This window comes from Marmota monax, unplaced genomic scaffold (genome assembly GCF_021218885.2).
Source record: "Marmota monax isolate L192 unplaced genomic scaffold, Marmota_monax_Labrador192_F-V1.1 WCK01_AAM20220418_F8-fsc00344, whole genome shotgun sequence".
NCBI lineage: Eukaryota > Metazoa > Chordata > Mammalia > Rodentia > Sciuridae > Marmota > Marmota monax.
The window spans coordinates 611,496-630,966 of record NW_026692430.1 but is presented as its reverse complement, the minus strand read 5'-3'; the positions used below and the strand labels follow the sequence as shown (position 1 = coordinate 630,966).

The window sequence follows — 19,471 nt, the reverse complement described above, 5'->3', positions numbered from 1 at the left end:
GATGAGACTGCATCTAATCGTCTCTAATTGCTCTTCAGTCAGATGCTGCTTTCTCATGTCAAGTTTTAATAGTGAATGAATGCCCATTATTTCAACAATAACTAAAATAGCCTATTCATGATGAAGTGAACTGTTTGGCTGGCAATTCAGTTGTGGGGTTTTCTACCTTTTTTTAAAAAAAGGTTACAGAACCTTCTTTTAGGACCCTCTGAAGATAGCCTCTCTTGCAGCAGAAAAGGTAGGGCCCTTGGAATGATGTTGGTAGCTATCCTTAGAAGCAGAGATGTAGCCTATAAGGTCACTTTGGAGGGTGAATCCTGTCACCTTTCTCATGCAGAGGACTGATGAAGGGCCCCTAGGAAGAGCTTTTCCTAGAAGATGGCAGGGAAGTAACCTCCATGCGCAGAAAATGGGGACTATAGTCCTTTGTGTTTTGAGATGTATGGAGAAATGCTTTTTCCTTCCTGTGGAAAGAATTAGCTTAGGGGAAAGGAAAGCAAAGCCTCGGGGTCAGCAGGGTAGTGGCCAGCCCTGAAGCATGGCTGAGCCTGAAACAGAACCAACTCGGGGATCCGCTTGGTTGAGCTTAGTATTGAGGAGTGGGATCATTTTGCTTGGAAGATCCTGAAGGCCTCTGGCAATGGTTTGGAGCAACAATGAATCCTCATCTCGCATTGGACTGTTGGGGATCACTTTTCAAATGTGACACCTTGTGGCAGACAGAAGCAACAGCAGCAGTAGGTTTTTTTGTTTGTTTTTGTTTTTTCCTGGTCCTGTCTCCCTCCCCTTCTACTATCTTTTCTAGGATAACTCTATATAGAATGTTGGAAAACACAAATGCGTGCCTGAGTAATTAAAGGGAATAATAAGAGCTGTGATATAAGTTCAGGCCCATACATTTCAAGTTATAATTCAATATGGAAATACTATCCATGCAAATACTATGAGTCCAAGATGCAATACTTTCTCCTTCCTAGGCAGTTTTTCACTTTGGAAATAAAAAAAAAAAAAAGAGTTTTAAACTATGCTATTTTATCTACTTCTTAACCTTGCTTTAGTTGATAAATAAGCTTCCGGTCTGTTATCAGATCAATTGCCAGTCACTACAGAGTTGAAATAAGAGCCCTGAATATATGGGCTTATCACTTGTCACATGTGGATAAGAGACTAGGAAACATTGCTAACACAAAAGAGTCCCCAAGTTACAAATTGGATATCATTTTACATTCTTTCCCACAAAGGTGGAGGAGACTTTCTGGCACTGTGCTGTTCAGCCTGCAGCTGGCCCAGGTGCCTGAACAGCATGCTCTTTTCTTCTCTGCCTCTTCCTCTCCAGCCTCCAAGCCAGCAACCACTTGGTATTTAGTTCTAATGCAGTCCTTAACCTGAGCCAGGGCGAATTCTTCCCGTTAAGCTCTTGAAGTGAGATGTCTGAGGTACAAGGTCTAAACTACAAGCTCTTTCAACAGTCCCTTCCTGAGCAGGAGATGGCAGAGGGACAGTATTTGGGATGTGGCTCTGTGCTAGAATACTCTGTGGGGTGTGAGCAGAATGGGTGCTGGAATTTGCAAGGTTGAACAGTGGAAGCTGCCTGAGCTGTCCAGGAGACCTACATCTGGAACCTAGGACAGAGGCTGGGCCTTCTGATGTGGCTGCCAATCCTGGGTCCCCAGTGGAATTCTTTAGGGAAAATGGCCTTTGTACGTGACATTCAGTTTTGGAGCCTCAGCCCTCTTTATATAAAGTCTTCCAGTTCTTCCCATAGCTTTTTTCTAAGGCACAAGCCAGCCCCAGAAGCACTGGTCTAGGATAATTACAAACAACTCTATCCCCTTTCTAACCAGGTGAACACCACCACCGAGGTGTTTTTTAACCCTCCCCGCCACACTCACACATACACACAACTTTTTGATTAAACTTTCTTTTGGGTTATGGGCCCTACCAACCTCGCACCTGTAACCAAGGGGAAAACCTTGAGTGAGCGAGTCTGCAGAATGAAAAAGATTTAACTACAAAGCTTTGCCTCTTGTGATGTGTGTTCTTGACTGTGGAAGGAGGCAGCTGCTAATGTCTCCAGGTGAAGAAGGGGAAAATGTTCCCTCTCAAAAGGCACCCATGTTGGAGAGCACCATCCAAAGCTCCTCTAACACATTTTTATCAGTTCTCTCATTTTACAGATTAAGAAGCTGCTGCTCAGGGGATTATTTATCCTGGATACATGGCCCATGATCCCGCCCCCCCCCCACCCCGCATTCTGCTTCTGATCAATTTCTTTCTTAGTCTGAAAAGGCTTCACCCACACTTAGCCCTGCCTTAGGATTTTCTCTCCACAGTGGGTTGATTTCCTAAAACTTGATATTTGGTAAAGAATGTCTAGCCACTTTGGTTTCTGAAAACCTCCAAATTGATGTTTTTCATGCGGGGAGATAATGTTGGATGATACATTTTGGAATCAAATAAAAATAATAATAATAGTAATAATAATAAAACCCTGCGACAGAAGTAGGAACCACATGGGGTGAGCCACAGTGTCCTGTTCCGAATGAGCTTATGGGCAGACGGAGCTGCTGGTAGAGGTCCTCTCTTAGCCCTCAGAGCCTGTGCAGTGAGTGAGGTGAGGCAAAGAGGCCGCGCCCTGTACCTATAACTGCATAACCTCTGCTCCTCTCTAGCTGAAGACGATGTATTTAAAGAGCCAATGAAGAAAAGACGCCGGGCGGGCCCAGGCCAGCGATTCCGAGCCCTTCAGTCAGCAGAACAGTGCGCTCTTAAGGAATGTGAGTTTATAAAACTGCGGTGTACCTTGTTTTAACCCGGCTCTGTCCTTCCCAGCTGTGTTCAAATGCTCAGAGGAGAAGGATGAAAGGTCTTCAAATGAAGATGTGTCATCTGAAAGCTTGTCTCCAGATTGCTCTGGAAGACGGGGTGATAGTATAAAAATAACCTCTTTCTGATTAGAACAAAGGCCGTGAAAATGGTTAATCTGGTGCTTTAGTGGGGGTTTGGATGGTGTTCTTACATTTTGGTCTCTTTATGACCACAGGAGAAAAGAGTCTAGGAGGTGCTAAAGCCCGTGGCAAAGTCTGAGATGGCTTCTGATTAGGAGTTGCAGAGAGGCTGGCCCTCTGGAGTTGTCGGAATTGGCGCTGCCATCTCCATCAAGTGATAATCTCCCACGGTCGCTCTCTTGCTCTCTAGTTTAAATGGCTTTTCATTTCATTTCTTTCCCTTTCTCTGCAATATTCAGCAGATTCCTCCTTTGGAGACCTAATACTCGATCCCTGCCAGGCGCATCCCAGGTAATTCATTTCTATTGATTCCAGATGAGAAATTGGAGTCACGGACCAGAAGGGTTTTGAGCAACACTTACCAGAAACTTCTGCAGTGTGTCTTCTTGGATGACAGCATTCCTAACGGAGTCAAGTATCTCATGTGAGTTGAAACCCATACCCTTGTCTCAGGCGCTGATGCCTTTCCCTAGGAGGCTGGGGTGCTTTCTCCCCCTCAACAGAAAGAAGTTTTCAGGTAGAAACTAAGCAGAGAAGCCTGGGAGTTTCTGAAGCTGGGGGCCATTATCATTACTACTGATAGTTGCCATTCAGTGTGTTGTCCCTGTTGTCAGTGATTTGTTAAGTATCTTACATATGTTAAAGCTCACACCCTATAAAGAGGAGAGCTATTTTGATCTTCCCATTTTACTGAAATTGAGGCTTAGAGAGGTTGATGCACTGAGTAAACTGAGTAAACTCAAACTGTAGGTAAGAAAAAGGGCCTGAATCCGCCCCAGGCTATGTGACTCTGAGCCTGTGCCCCACACTATACTCGGGGAACTGACGTGAGGTGCTTGAGAGGTGCCTAAGCTACAATCTCTCCTGCTCAGTTGTTGCAGAGAACAGATGAGGCAAGACACCAAAAAAGGAACAGGCATCAGGTTTATTTGGCTATAGCCAGGTTCAGAGGGCACAGCTTTTGCTGTCATCAGTCAATCCCCCGAACCCTGAGTTCAGGTAGTTTCAGAACTTTATACCCAGCATGTAAAGGGAGGGGCTCAGAAGTTCACCATCTGCAGAAGATCACATAAAAGCAGCTTTTTCTTTCACTGTTCTGGGCAAGTTGACCCTTCAAGAACAACCCCTGAGAAGGGGAGAGCTTCTTCTCCCCTTTCTTCCCTCCCCTGCCAGCTGTTACCTTGGAACCCAGTTGGTAACTTCTCTTATCTTAGAAATGTAAACATCTCTGTGAGGCTCCAGCTCAAGGCCAGAGGCTTTATTAAAGGATCTGTCTTTTTTAAATTTAATTTTATTTTTTTATCACACTTTGCATTTGCAAACACACTTCTACAAACTAGAGAAGCTTATTAAAGGATCTATCTTTTTATTTTATTTTTTTATCACACTTTGCATTTGCAAACACACTTCTACAAACTGGAGAAGCTTAGTTAAGATTTTCTGTGGAGAAGGGGGTGCCACTACACAGTAAGACTCTGGGTTGCTCCTAATACTGCTTTGCCTCTGCGTAAGTTTTATTAGGGACAAGAATGTGTAATTTCTATTGAACACAAACAAGGTGCCTCACATCTGTATAGAATTATATTTACCAAGTATTTTTGCATAGTTTCATGCCCCCCCCCCAGGCCAACTCTGTGTAGCGAATGGCGAATAACATTTTCCTTTGACCAAGGAGAGAGTAGAGATTTTGAGGATGCAGTGACTTGCCCAGGATTAGAACTCAGTTCCTTGCATTCTGTTCTGATGGTCTCCCCACTACACCTGGATGATCATAAAAATGTGCATTTTATAATTAATACAGAAACAGGCTTCTTGCCTTGATTGAAAAGCCATCATTGGATCCGATCTACATTGGCTTATTTGGAAGCACTGGGGCTGGGAAGAGCTCCCTGATCAATGCCATCATCCAGCAGGCAATGTTTCTGCCCGTGTCTGGAGAAAGCATTTGCACTTCTTGTATCGTCCAAGTGCGCTCGGGCTGCTGTGAGCAGTATGAGGCCAAAATCCACCTTCTCTCTGGCCAGGCAAGTGTGTCCCCCGTCCTCTTACCTCCCATCCTTCCTCCCCCCTCCCTGCCTTCCTTCCCTCTTCCTCCTCTCTGTTCCTTCTTTCTCCCTTCTCACTGTCTCACATCCCTTGCATACACAGCTCATGCTTTTGTTGAGTGGAAAGACCGTATTGTGGAATGAGAAAGCTCAGTGGAGTGAGATGGGTTCTGGCCAGGTCCTGTAAAGCTCCCTGTGGCACTTGGGACCAGCCATTTCTCCTTGGGGCCCTGTTTCCTCATCCACACAGCCAGGGGGCATGGTAGCTGATCTGAGATGTCCTGATGATGCAGCCCGGGCCCTGCACGGGGTAGCATGGTTCCTCCTGTTCCTGTGTCACCAAGGGTGTGTCCCTGCTCTGCCTTGGCAGGAGTGGAAAGAGGAGCTGAAGAACTTGACTAAACTCCTGCACAGTGCAGAGGAGCCAGGCGGGGAAGAGGTGGACCCCTGGGATGGGGACGGCGCAGTGGAGGAGGCCATCTGGAAGCTAAGGATGGTTTATGGAACTGGGGCAGAAAGAAAGAACTATGAGGAGCTACTGAGGGCAAAGCCCAAAGGGAAGATTCCCACCTCCAGAGTCATCACTCTCAAGGCAGAAGAGGTAGGTAGCTTCAGGATTTGCTTTCTTCATTTTATCACGGGTCTTAAATAAAACAGTGAGTCCATTTAGAGGACTTACCTGAGATACAGTGTTTTTATTAGAAATAAATTGATGCCTGATTCAGAGTTATTCATGACCCAAGTTATCTTTCATTCTGGCTGTTGAATAGAAATTTTTAGCATCTGAATGGAGGAGGTTTTACGCAGAGAAAATACCGTTTATAGTTAGTTAAGGATTAACTAAGGATACTATTTAGCTGCAAATGATAAAAATAAAGATATAGGATAGCTTAAACATATAGGGGTTTATTCATCTTCTCATGTAAGCAGTCTGGGGGCAGCAGGGTCCTGGGTTGATGGAGAGGCTCAGCAGTGTCAGGTCAGCTTCTCTGCAGAGTTCTTGGCCTTCATCACACTCACTGCCTTGTTGTCCCAAGGTCGCTACTGAAGTCAGTGCTAGACTTCACAGCTAGCCTCGTGGAAAGAAGTTGGAAAAGCTGGCACCTACCGTATCTCCCCTTTCATCAGGAAATAAAATCTTCCCCAGAAACACCGTCAACAAATTTGTGTGTTGATTTCATTATGTAGAAGGGAGCCACGTGATCTTTCCTAGCTGAAGGGCGATCAACAGGAGGCAAGAAGCAGGATTGTCCTGGTTGGCTTAGACCCATCACTCTCCACTGCCTCCCCAGGCAGACAGACGAAAACTCAGGGTGGTGCTATGTGAACTTTTTAAAATTTAATTTCCATATTAAAACAAAATATTTGTGGGAGCAACACTTAGTTTATTCAAGTTGTGCATTTAAAAACCTAGTTTTTCTTGTTTTTTAAAATTCATCCTTAAAGTATTGTTATTCTATTTAGAAATCTGGTGATTTTTGCACAAAATAAGAATAGTTGCTTATGTACGTCCTAACATCTTATGTCCAATTGTCCCCTGATTAACAAAGCAAATCCTTAAATATTTAATGCTACTTAGATATTTACAAATTTAAATTTCCTTAGATTTTTTTTTGTATTATAATTAAAGTGTAATGTGTATGAGTCTGTCAGAATATTTTAAGCAGTTGATGGGCACATTGGAAGTCAAATGAATGAAACCTTTCAAAGCCCTTGCAGAGCAGACGACGGGCCTCCTGACATCCATTGGCCAGGCCTTCAACAGACCTGTGTCCAGTTGACCCAGGAGAAAAGAGCTGGGAGCACGCTGGTGTGTGACTGTGACCTTCCTTCTCAGGCAGGAGAACTGTCCGTCAAGCTGGACCCCTACATCCGGACTCAGAGGAGAGACGGGGACGGAGAATCAGCTGAAACCCGAATCTGGCCCTTGATCAAACACGTGGAAGTGACTCTCCCCAAATCCTCGCTAATTCCGGAAGGGGTGGTGCTGGTGGACATTCCAGGCACAGGCGACTTCAACAGCAAGAGGGATGAGATGTGGAAAAAGGTGATTCTCTTTCACTGAGCTTCTTTCCTCTTCCCTCACCTCCTCCATCCTTTCTAAGCCAAAAAAAAAAAAAAAAAATTCTACTTCCAACTCAGAGAATTTTATGAGTTCACTGGGATTAAATTCTACTTTATATGGTCTGTGGACAGTCAGCTATAGAGAGACCTCAGAGTAAGCAGAGTAATCCAAGACAGAGTGGGGTGGGGAGAGAGTGCAGCGGGTGCAGGGCCCAACAGCTGCTCATTGAAGACCTAGAGGCTGCGGCCACGTTGATGAGGGACAGAAACCAGCTAAAGCAATACCACATCAAGAGGGGTCATGGAAAGGACATCAGAGGACCTCAGGAGATATGGTCAGGCCTCAGGAACACCCATCAGGGTTGAAGTACCTGTTCTCTGTCATTCTCTGCCTGGCCTCCTCTGACTGCCTCCCTTCCCATGGCTCTTCACAAAGACCCGCTTCTCTCTTAGTTTTCTTAGCCATTAGGATCCACATTGTCAAAAATGACCACCCTACCCCTGTCTCTAAATGACCTTGAAGTTTATGGGCTTAGCACTGTCTTTATGTCTTTTTGCTCAAATTTCTTAGAGGAAAAATTTGACAGGTTACTGCCCAGCTAATGGATTAATTCTCTCCAGATTAGGTGTCCATCCCCAGTGCAGCCAGCTGTGGTGGAAGGCGGTGGTCTGGATGGAGGTCCATTCCTTCCACCAAAGGCTTGGGTTGGAGCTCGGTTCCCAGCAATGGAATGCTCAGTCACCTCCAGATGTGAGAACCAACAGAGAGTCAGCCTTAAGGGCAATTAGCAACTCACACCTAGTGACCAGAGGTTGAGGTGTTCTGAGGTATCTCATTGTTCATTTATTATCACACACATGCAATACACTAAGCCAGAGGAGGCAAAGATCATAGCTAATAATGACAGCGGACATTTACTGAACATTTATTCTGTGCCAGGCACTGTTCTAAGTGAAGTAAATTGCACCCATAACAGAGATTTTAGCCCTGGGGGGCTTCTGCTCTTAACTCTTACTCTATTCTACAGTTCTCTCTGTGAATGAGAACTCAGAGAATGACCTATTACATTAAGAATCGCATACGCTCATCCCTCAGTGTCCATGGGGGTTGGTTCCAGGATGTCCTGTGGACACCAGACTCCTCAGATGCTCCAAGTTCCTCATATCAGATGGTGTAATACTTTCACATAATCTACGCACATCTGTCCATATACTTTAAATCATCTCCAGATGACTTATAGTACTATACAATGTTAATACAAATAGTTGTATTGTTTTAGGGAATAATGACAAGAAAATGACACATTCAGTAAAGATGAATATATTTTTTTTGGTATTAGGGATTAAAACTAGGAGTGATCTACCCATGAGCTACACCCCCAGCCCTTTTTTTTTTTGGGGGGGGGGGAGACTAGACCTCCTTAAGTTGTTTAGGCTGGCCTCAAACTGTCTGGTCTCAAATCCTCCTACCTCTGTCTCCACATCTGTTGTGCACCACCATACCTGCCACAGTTTTTTAGAATATTTTCCCTCCATAGGTGTTTGAGTCCTTGGTTGGGGAACTCATGGACATGCAGGGCTGTCTATATGTGTGTGTGTGTAATGTTTAAAATGCACAGCAGACAGTAGGGCCTGCCCTTCTGGGAGGATGCACCCCTCCAGCTACAGACAGTTTCTGTGTTTACTGTCACTCTTTACTCATACTCCTGTATTGCTTGTGTATTTTGCACAAACATGTATGGTGTTTACAACTAACACATTGAAAGCAAAATATAACGAGATTGAAGGAGAAGCAGAGCCTTCCCACAAGGGCCTTGGAGTCTCTTAGAAGAGGTAAAGCACACAGCAGGCAGATGACAAGTGAACTGGAGGCCATGAGGCCCTTTCCCTGGATGGGGTGTGGTCAGATACGCTGGCCACTCATCACAGCCCACAGATCTGGCTGGAGAGGCGCTCTGAGGAGGTTGGTTGGAGTGGGAGATAGTTCCCAGGGTGCTCTGCTTGGCCGGGGCTCCCCTGCATTCCTGCGGTTTCATGATTGCTTCTTGTAAGGAATTTCTGAAGATTTCCCTGTTCAGGGAGAGCAGAGCACAGGGACACATCTCTCTGGCTACCAGCTTTGCCTTCCCTAAAAACCATCACCAATTCAGACATCCTTGGTCTGCCATCTACAAACTGGGTGCTTTCAACACGTCACCTAACCCCTCCGAGGCCCATTCATCATGGGGAGATGGAAGTGGGGGTGGCAGGTACCATCGCACCCACTCCTGAGTCCTGTTGGTCTTGTTCTATAGATAAGATTTGTGTGTGTGTGTGTGTGTGTGTGTATGTCTCCCATGGCTCTGACTTTATCAATCCTGGCAGTTGGGAGCTTGGTGTAAGCCGCCCAGTTAATGTGCTCTCCTTTTCAAATTCTCCACTTCAAATTCTGTCACAGATCATAGCCTTTCATGTGAACGTACATTTAGTAAGCAACTGTGGTTTATCAGAACCATAGGGAATGCGAGGGTCAAGAGGGCCTGCTTCCAAGGAGCTCCCATCTGGTGTCCTTCATCTTCCTCACCTGATTGGATGGTTGCTGCCCTCCATGGACGCTGAGCTCAAAACTCTCTAAATTGACTATAATTTGTGAAGTGGGAGGGGGGCAGTTATTGATTTTTTTCTCTTGTTTAAATGAAAGACAATTCACAAATAGGTAAGGGCTGGAATCCATAGTCACAGGGTCCTAAGTAGTCTTTATCTCGCAGGCTCTGTCTTCTTCTCCCTAGTTCAAGGGTTTGTCTAACTCATAAAACCTAAGCTTTTAAAGCAGCAATCTGTAGAGCCAAGAGGGTGTGGACACAGGGTAGGGTGTATTAAGCAGATGGGGTTTCCAAGTCCCCCACTCTGAATTCCACCAGAGAAGTTGTTTTTAAAACAAGTTCATGTGTTGGGATTATTTCCAACCCACTGACTCTGAGCTGGCTACCGACCCAAGGGAAGGATGCTGGAACTGCTTGGTGTTAAAGGAAGTGGATAGAGGGGACGTCCTGCGAGGAGAGGGTGGCAGGTTGTGCCCCAGCCAGAAGTTAGGAAACATGCTCTCCACTTTAAATTCTACCACTCACTAGCTGTGTGGTCATGGGCAAGATGAATTTGAAACTCCCTGCTGTAGGTTAATGTATCTCAATTTTGTGTCTTTTGGAGCTAGATAACTCTTTGTCACAGGGTGCTGTCGTGGGCATGCAGGACATTTAGCCTTTACCCACTATTACCCCATGTTGTCACAATTAAAAATGTCTCCAGGGCTGGGGTTGTGGTTCACTTGTAGAGTGCTTGCCCAGCATATGTAATGCCCACATTGCCAGATATCCTGTAGGGCACAAAATCTCCACTAGTTTAAAACCACTACCATAAAGCAAAATAATGATTTAATTATCAGATCACAAACTTATCATAGCTTTATGTGCAAAGTACTGTCTTGTCTTGATCCCTGAGTTGGCTAAACTTTTCATTTATATGGAGATAAGAGAAGCAATATGATAAGAGAAGCATCAGAGGCAACCCACATTGGCTTGTCAGTGAGAGTTGCACATTTAATAAAGTAGCATTTATGCTATTATGATGTGGTATTATGTGTTCCTTTCCTTTGCAATTTATAATCCTAAAGTGCCTGGTTTCCTGCTGCCACATGGTGGCCATATGCTAGACATGCAGAGACCATCAAACCTCACACTGAAGCTGCAGGTGACAGACAGGTTTGGGGTAGATGCATAGATGCACTGAATTTTCCTTAGAGGACAATTGAGATGAAGCAAGTGAGTGACAGATTTGGGATGAGAGGACTTATTTCTTGAATTCTGTCACTCAACCATACCACAGACATCTGCAAAGTTCTGGTAATGGCCAAACGGAGCTTGGGGTGATGTGGATTCCAAGATGAAGGGTACAGAGAGCTCCTTTCCTTCTTGGGGCAGAGCTGGCCCTGCACAGTAACTGTCTGAGAGGAACTATGGCAGGCAAGTCCAGGTGGTCTAGGATGCTGAGGAGAGGCAGCCAGCCCATCTGCCGTGGTCCCGAGTGGCCCTGAAGGATGAATGGAGGCTAAGCAGAGGCTGTGGCAAGTGCAGAGGCCCCAAGAGCTAAAGAGCAGGGACCTGCATGCAGCTCTGGCTGGCTGGTGCAGAGGGAGGAGGGAGGTGTGCGTGAGAGACAGGACAGGAGGCAGGGTGTCTGGGGAGTGGACACAGGTGATCCCCAAGGAATCATCCTCCAGAACCAAGCCACCATTCATGCTCTGACCCCTGCTGTGGGCATGTTCCTCAGACCATTGATAAGTGCTCAGCGATCTGGGTGATCAGCGACATAGAAAGAGTTTCCGGAGGGAGAGCCCATGAAGACCTTCTGAATGAGAGCATCAAAGCCTGCCAGCGAGGCTTCTGCAGGGACGTTGCCCTAGTGGTCACCAAGACAGACAAGCTCCACCTGCCGGAATATCTAAGGTATAGTGCTGGGCTTGTGGGGAGGTGGGTCCCAGCTGGGGATCCCCTACACAGCTCCAGGGTGTAGGCTTAGTGCTAAGCCAGCTGTCCCCTACACAGCTCCAGCGCTGTGGCGCACACCAGTCAGTATGCAAACGGCATCCCTGGGTCGTGCAGCATTGGCCCTTGCCCCACAGAAATGGAACTTGTAGATGCCCCACAACTAGGAGTCCATTCTGTAAAACTGTCTGGCCTGATACAGCTTTGAAGGATCAGGTTCTGTTTCAGATTTTTCTCCTCCTGAGATTTTTTAACTCATCTGCAAAAGGCCCTTAAAGTTTTAGAACATTGGCCCAAAGGGAAAGTGTTCTCTGAGAGTTACAGTCTAACAGTGAAGAATGAAAGGTGAGCAGCATGGAGCCTGGTGGGGATTAACAGAGGTGGGCTTGCATGCAGATCTCTGATCCCCCAGTGACTGCAGAGACTGCACCTTATCTTCCATACTGAGACACTTTGAGTAAAAGGTGGACCAACAGAGGATGGGTGGTGTGCACTGCAACGCCCTGGGCACACTGACATGTGGTCACCATGGAGCCTTGTGGGTGCTTCGCTGCTCTCACAAGAGCTTCTTCGCCTGCCCCCTCCACCATCTCCCCCAGGCCCTCTGAAACTCAAGTCTGCCGCTCCAGGAAGTCACTTGGTCTCGTTGGAATTTCAGCTTCATTTTTCTTCTCTGCAGTTCCCCCCCACCCTCCTCTCATCCACGAGTAGCTCCCCCTTCCCAATGCCAACACTAAACCTAAACAGAATTTAATCAGATTCAGTAACTGTTTATTGAATGCCGTGGTGGGCTGCGGATTGCCTCATCTCTGAGCTCACAGTCTCAAAGAGAGTTGAAGGTTGTATGAGAAGGACAAGCAGAGCTCTGTGACCCTAGCCTGAGAGGACTGCCTTGTGACTGGGACCGGGAGGGAGGTCACAGGAAATTTCGCAAAGGGCATTGATAAATAAAGGCACTTTTTTCCAAATGGACACTGGAGGTAGATCAGAAGAGGGGGCTTTGCTAGGCGCGGTGGCGCACACCAGTCATCCCAGCAGCTCAGAAGGCTGAGGCAGGAGGATTGGGAGTTCCAAGCCAGCCTCAGCACCTTAGCAAGGCACTAAGCAACTCAGCGAGACCCTCTCTCTAAATAAAATAGAAAAAAAAGAAAAAAGGGATGTGGATGTGGCTCAGTGGTTAAGTAACCCTGGGCTCAATTCCCAGTATCAAACAAAACAAAACAAAGAAAAAAAAAAAAAGAGGGGCCTTTGGACCAAGGAACTTATACAAAGCCACCAAGGTGGCAGACCATACTGCTTTCAGGGAAAGTTAGAGGACTGCTGGGTCACGTGATGGAAGTTCAGTAATTGTGCATTTTTCTGATTTTATTTCAGGGAAAGAAAGCTGGGAAATGTAAGTATGGACCAGTTGTTTTTAAATAATACTTTTTTATGCCTGATACTACATAATATTAATATATACGGATGTGACTGGGCCAAATGAAGATGGCCCCATTAATGTGCAACCTGTCCCTCCATCACGATTGGAAATGCTGGCTTCTTTGCATGCTTTTATTTCTTTTTACTATCTAGCAAGCTGTTCAAAGTCAGCGAGAGGCTGTTTTGGAAAGAAATGAAATGATAAAGCAACAGAGGAGTAGAAATCTCAAGGAAAAACTGAAGGTGAGTTTACCAATTTTCCTATGTATTTTTGTGCTTCACCAGATTTTGAGAAACAGAAGTATATTTGGTCCTGCATGGTAGCAGGGTCATAACTTTGGAGTGGACAATTTGAACTTCAACTCAGTCCTACTCCTCAATGTCTCTGTGACCTGAGGCAATGACATTACCTCTTCTGCTTCTGCTTTCTCATCTATAAAATGGGGATCTAATCATATCTGTCTCTATGACTCTTGGAAAAATTGCATGAGGACATTGTCTATTGAGAAAGATGTCCCAGGTAAGTCAGGGATCCCCATCCAGTTTGAGGTGCTCAAGGAGAAATTATGGAGCATTGTGGGAACTCGGGAAAGATATCCACTCACATGGACAGTAGGTAGGGGTGGTCCTGGGAAAATGTCTCAGCCTCTTGAGCAGAATTTTAAAGAACCAATAGTCTTTAGTCAGGATAAGACATAGCGGAAGGTGTGCTCAGGGAACAGGTAAGAACATGTGGACATTGGTCGCTGTGTTTGGCTTCATGCAGGTAGTTTTGAACAGCTCAGTAAAGGGAGTCCTGGGAGATGAGGCCACACTGTTTCCCCAGCTTGAAAAATCATTCTGTGGACTCTTTGTGTTCTCTTAAATTATTTCTGCTATTTTGTCACTAAAATTATGTAAACATAAAACTTCTTATTATGCAGTCTCAGCTATAAAACTGAAACCAATTTTAAGATGAAATGTACAAAAAACAAAACAAAACACCATAAACTATGTCAGATGATATGGATTTGCCAGAACCAAATCTTCAGTTCTAGGCTCAGTGGTAATGTTAAGGTGAGATTGCAATAAATCACCAAGTCCATCTTAAAGCAGGAGAAGGAAACTTTATTCACCAGTTGGTGGTCCGGATCCACCAGCTGGCAGGCCAAGGGATAGGCTGCAAGTCTATACACTTCGACCCCCTTCCAGGGTTTGAGTACACCTTTTATTTTCGCTATGTTGTCACTAAAATGCTGTAAACAGAAAACTTCTTATTATAGCAGTCTCAGACAGCTATAAAACTTAAACCAATTTTAAGATGAAATGTACAAAAAAAACACAGTAAACCTGCCAGAATAGGTCCAAAATCATATTAAAGCATAAGTGGCTGTTGCTAGAATTCAAAACCATAAACAAACATCATGAGATCTAAAATCATAAGCAGAAAAGATAGTGGACCAAAACATCCCTAGTTGTGTACAAGTTAAAAAAAATGGTTACTAACATCTAGACAATCAATCTTTGACAGGGTACATTGTTCAAGAAAAACCAGAACCAAAGAGAGAACACTTTTACATTGTATAAGAATAGTCATTTTGTGTTGCCAAACATGCTATGCTTAGCAACTGTTGATGGATACAGAGGTGGGGCTTTTCCTGGGAGAAGCATTTCTTACATGATGTGGAGTTTCAGGGTAAAACGGAATCTGTTTGGTCATTGCCCATATGGCCTGGCCATAACAGTAAAATATTTGACCGCTGTCAATATCTCTGTATTCAATAGCTTTCTGCATTGTGACTTCAATGTCATTGAGGCAGGAAATGTTGCCTGTACTACATGGACTTAAGAAACTCAGAGCTTTTGTTTCTGGTTCAGGATGATAAGGCCACATATTTGAGCCAAAGCCTTCTGCCAAGCAATCAAATGCCAGTCTTCATGAGGTGATAATTCAGCAAAGCTGTTCTTAATCTTCTGGTCTTGTTGGCATTAAAGAAATACCCATTTTATGGGGATCTAATCATATTATTTCTGGAACTGGAAATAAAATACTTCAAGGCACAGTTCCTAACAGTTCTTTGCTAATAAATGTGGCCACTCAGTGTGCAAGAGTGAAGGTCTGTGCAGCAGTGCCTTGGCTCCTGCGGCAGCTACATTTCTTGTTGAGGGATGTAAGTTCAGGTGTGCAACCCACGTCTTGGGTGGCCAGGTAAAGCCTGAATTTTCCAACCACCGTTCCTTTTTTTTTTTTTCTTTTTTTCATTACTAGGGATTGAACCCAGGGCCTTATACATACTAGGCAAGTGCTCTACCACTGAGCTACACCTCCAGTCCTTTTTATTTTACTTTGAGAGAAGGTCCTGTTAAGTTGCCCAAGCTGGCCTTGAACTTGAGATTCTCCTGCCTCAGCCTCCCTTTGCTGGGATCACAGGTGTGCACCACTGCGCCTGACTCCAGACACGATGTTTGTTTGAACAATTGTGAAGCTTTTGCTTGTACTGCATGCCTTCACTTGGAGCAAATTTAATCTTAATCATAGAAAATATGAGGAAGAAAATATGAGGAAGAAGTGGGCTGACTACAAGGCAGTCATTCATGTAGCTATAGGTCAATGTTTTTAAATTATAAAAAGAAAATTATAAACAGTAAGGACAGAGCTTGTAGATCAAATGGGGACTCTGAAGGCATCAGAAGAGGGCCAGTGAGGTGAGGAGGGGGAAGAAGAGAGTGAGGAAGGGAAGGGCTCAAGTTTCCATGCTGCAGAGAAGTCTTAGAGGAGGGACTAAAAATCCCTCACTGGCTGCAAGTTACAAGGTCATGAGCATTCCTCATGCTCGGATCTGAAGCTGGATTGCTGTGGGCTGTGCCAGCTCCTTGTTCCAGAAGCTGGGCGGCTAAGAGAAAAGGAGAGGGAAATTCTCTCTCTCTCTCTCTCTCTCTCTCTCTCTCTCTCTCTCTCTCTCTCTCTCACACACACACACACACACACACAATGTTCTACACACATTTCCCCTCCTGCTATTCAGAGTGGTACTCGCTCTGGTGCTAGATGGAAGGAGTTGAAAGGGACTCCCTGAAGGTGATCTGCTCTCATACCCTTTCTCCAAACCTTTTGAGACTCACATATTCCTTAGTCTCTTTGGACCGCTCTGACAGAACACCATGGAGTAGATGATTTACAAACCACAGATACGCATTTCTCACAGCTTCGGAGACTGGGAAGTCCAAGATCAAGGGGCTGGCACATTTGGTGTCTGGCGAATACCCGTAGAATGAAGGGCATCTTCTGGCTGTGTCCTCTCACAGTGGAAAGCATGCAGAGGCCCCCTGGGGCCTCTTTTATGAGGGCACTAATCCCATTCCTGAGGGCTCCACCCCACAACCTAATCACTTCACAAAGGCCTCCTCTGAAACCATCCCCTTGGGACTAGGATTTGATGTATGGATTTTAGCAAATACAAATGTTCAGTCCAAAGCATCCAAAATGATTTGCTTCATTTTATCAAGAAAGTCTGTTCTCTAGTAAACATTTGAAATAGAAAATTAAATTTACTAGGAAAAAAATACTACTAGCATTTAAAAAAAATATAGGATTTAACACTGTCTTTTCACCAGATAAACCTAGGAAAACTTTCCCTTATCCCCCCACAGTGGACGTATGGACGTATCATTAGATTTGACATTTGAAAGTTTTAGAGATCTAAGCAAAGTCCAGAAGACGGCCTTTCCTAATGTGTGCGATGAGGAGTGTGTGGAGGCCAGTCCTGATGGCCTCACAGCATGTGCCCTGTGCCTCACTGGCCTGTGGCTGGCTCTGAGAGGACCCTGTGCACACAGAGACTTCCTGAGCACACTCAGAACAGTCGTGGACCAGGGATCTCCATTAGGCAAGTGCAGCACATACTACCTGCCAGAATAGCTCACTGTGGAGGAAACACTGTGCTAGGGAGAGCAGAAAGGTGCCCCCTTGCCTGTAAGAGGGCATTTCAGGTCCCAGCATCACAAGCCACTCCTGCAGTTACTCCTGCAATGCGAACAAAATTGGTCATTCCCCGGTTCATTCAGCTCATTGGATGTTGTGCATAAATGACAGGTTGCCTGATTGAAATCATTTGCATTAAACAGTCAAAATAATCAGGAGCCTTTAAGCTCACCTTACAAATCTTACTTGATTTTTTTGTGCTAAAATTCTTACTTTGATTAATGCTCTATTAGCATATAGAGGTGGATAGATTTGAATTCTTTATAAAATTATACCATGTTTATATCAAACTATGTTTCTGTAAACACTGTAAACTGTAATCACAAGCTTTTGTCCTTCAAATACCTATAAAAGCAGGTGCAATATACACATATCATTGTATTTGCAAAGCATTTCTAAAACTCAACATAAAATAACTTATACAACGGGTTTGACTCACTTCATTATCACCTTTATAATTATTTTTACACCTTCTCAGACTGCAAGCTTCCTCATAGCCTCCTGGGAAGCAAATATTCATGTTCCAAAAAAAATTCTAAGACATCATCAGTTTTAAGGCATACCGTTGTTTTATATTTTTAGAAAAGAAAAAAATGCAATGAAATTATGATATAATGCTTTGTTATTAGATTTTTATTTTTATGTCATCAAAAGAGCAGTATTAATTCTTCAACATGATTTTTAAAGATCATTTATACTCTTGTGCACTAAATATAATGAAAACAGCCAGGTGCAGGGACACACACTTGTAATCCCACTGACTCCAGCGGCTGAGATAGGAGGATGGCAAGCCAAGACTAGCCTTGGAAACTTAGCGAGGCCCTAAGTAACATAGTGAGACTCTGTCTCAGAGTAAAAAATTTTAAAAAGCCGGGTACTAGCTCACTAGTCACCCAACACAAAACAAAAAACAGTAAAATATATTGGTTAAGGTATTTTTTTTCACCACTTTTTCATTCAGAGTCCAACTCATCTAGGTCAAGTCTTAACTCTAAGTTCTTTCCCCCTCTAAACCCTTCTCCTCATCCTTTATACCCTCAGGAGCACTAGGGATGCTGCATTTCTTTTAAGAACACTCTACCGTGGTCTCTGGGATTTTTTCTCAGGCCATTGTCCTGCCTCCTGCTAATTTTGATCTTGAAAATTTCTTGGCTGGGTGTGTGACAGGCAGTCGTCACTTTTCACCTATCTCAGTACCAAAACATAACCTGGCTTCATTCACATGAGGTGTCTCCCTTTCCTAGGTCTTAGGAGGTGCTAGTGTTGCCTGCAAGAAAACTTGGAATCAAGGTGCAGTTCACGAACCAGCAGTGTGTTTTTCACTAGTATCAAGTGTACTCTTCACTTTTCTGTTCCCAGGCCTTCGTTGTAAATACATTTCAATGCTGAATTCTAATATAATCTCCTTGAAGAGATTTTAAATAGCATATAAATAGAGTCGCACCAACAACATGCCCAGCTCATTTGAGGGAGGGCAGTAGGTATAGCTGTGACCAAGTGTAGTGACCCGTGTGTAGTGTGTCAGTTGCTAGGGCTGCAATAACAAAGTACCATAAAATGTGTGACTTGGGACAACAGGAGTTTGTTCTCTCACAGTTCTGGAAGTCAGAAATCCAAAATCAAGGGGTTGGCAGGGCTGTGCTCCCCCTGAAGGCCCAAGGGTGAGTCTGTGCCAGGCCTGTCTCCCAGCTTCTGGTGGTTCCTTGCCTTGGGGTGGCACAACTTCAGCTGTCACATGGCACTCCCCATGTGTGACTGATGTACATCTGCAGCCAGATTTCCTCTTCTTGTAAGGACACCAGTTATATTGGGTTAGGAGCTCACCCCACTCCAGTGTGACCGCATCTCCATTAATTTCATCTGCAATGACCCGGTTTCCTTAAAAGGTGACATTTCAAGGTACTGGTATGTAGGACCTTAACATATAAATTTGGGGAGGCCACGATTCAACCCACAACACGGGGGTTTTTGGCGAAACGTGTTACCAGTGTGTTTACAAGTTGCTGGAGGTTTGGCTTCTCACCAGTCCCAGAGGACCACAGTACCTCCACTCAGCGCTGTCATACCTTTATATCATAAAGAGACCGACAGCTGTCCCATCCTCCACCTCTCCCATCCTCCACCTCTCTCAAGTACCCATGCACAACTTCTACTTTTTTCTTTTAAGTAAGAAGAATGGAAGATTATGGAACAAAATTTACGTGTGATTCTAGTGTGACTTCTGGTTATGATATTTTGCTAATGATAATTTTTTTTCTCACATAATTCTTAATTCCTTGACATTTAAAACCATCATGTATACTTAAACATTACTCTATATTAAAATGATTATTTTATATGATTATCGTATATGATTTCACTAACCACCTGGATAAGAAACTTTTACTTTTTAGTGTTGTACTGGGAAATGTTTAAAAATCAGCTCTGTGTTCAAACAACAGCTAGCAAAACATC

The 19,471-nt window shown here is 44.5% G+C and overlaps 1 protein-coding gene across 2 annotated transcripts in view; it reads left to right on the top strand.

Annotated features, from left to right (window-relative positions):
* Positions 1 to 19,471, top strand: part of Nuggc (nuclear GTPase, germinal center associated) — a 46,044-nt gene that overhangs the window by 8,445 nt on the left and 18,128 nt on the right. For both annotated transcript variants that reach the window (XR_006851425.2, XM_046442956.2), the window contains exons 3-10: positions 2,673 to 2,777; positions 3,324 to 3,432; positions 4,810 to 5,032; positions 5,424 to 5,654; positions 6,891 to 7,100; positions 11,423 to 11,598; positions 13,012 to 13,030; positions 13,210 to 13,299. Coding sequence is in view for 1 of the 2 variants with exons in the window: in XM_046442956.2 (XP_046298912.1) it covers positions 2,673 to 2,777; positions 3,324 to 3,432; positions 4,810 to 5,032; positions 5,424 to 5,654; positions 6,891 to 7,100; positions 11,423 to 11,598; positions 13,012 to 13,030; positions 13,210 to 13,299 (1,163 nt within the window). In the remaining variant the exon portion in view is untranslated. The remainder of the gene's footprint in view (positions 1 to 2,672; positions 2,778 to 3,323; positions 3,433 to 4,809; positions 5,033 to 5,423; positions 5,655 to 6,890; positions 7,101 to 11,422; positions 11,599 to 13,011; positions 13,031 to 13,209; positions 13,300 to 19,471) is intronic.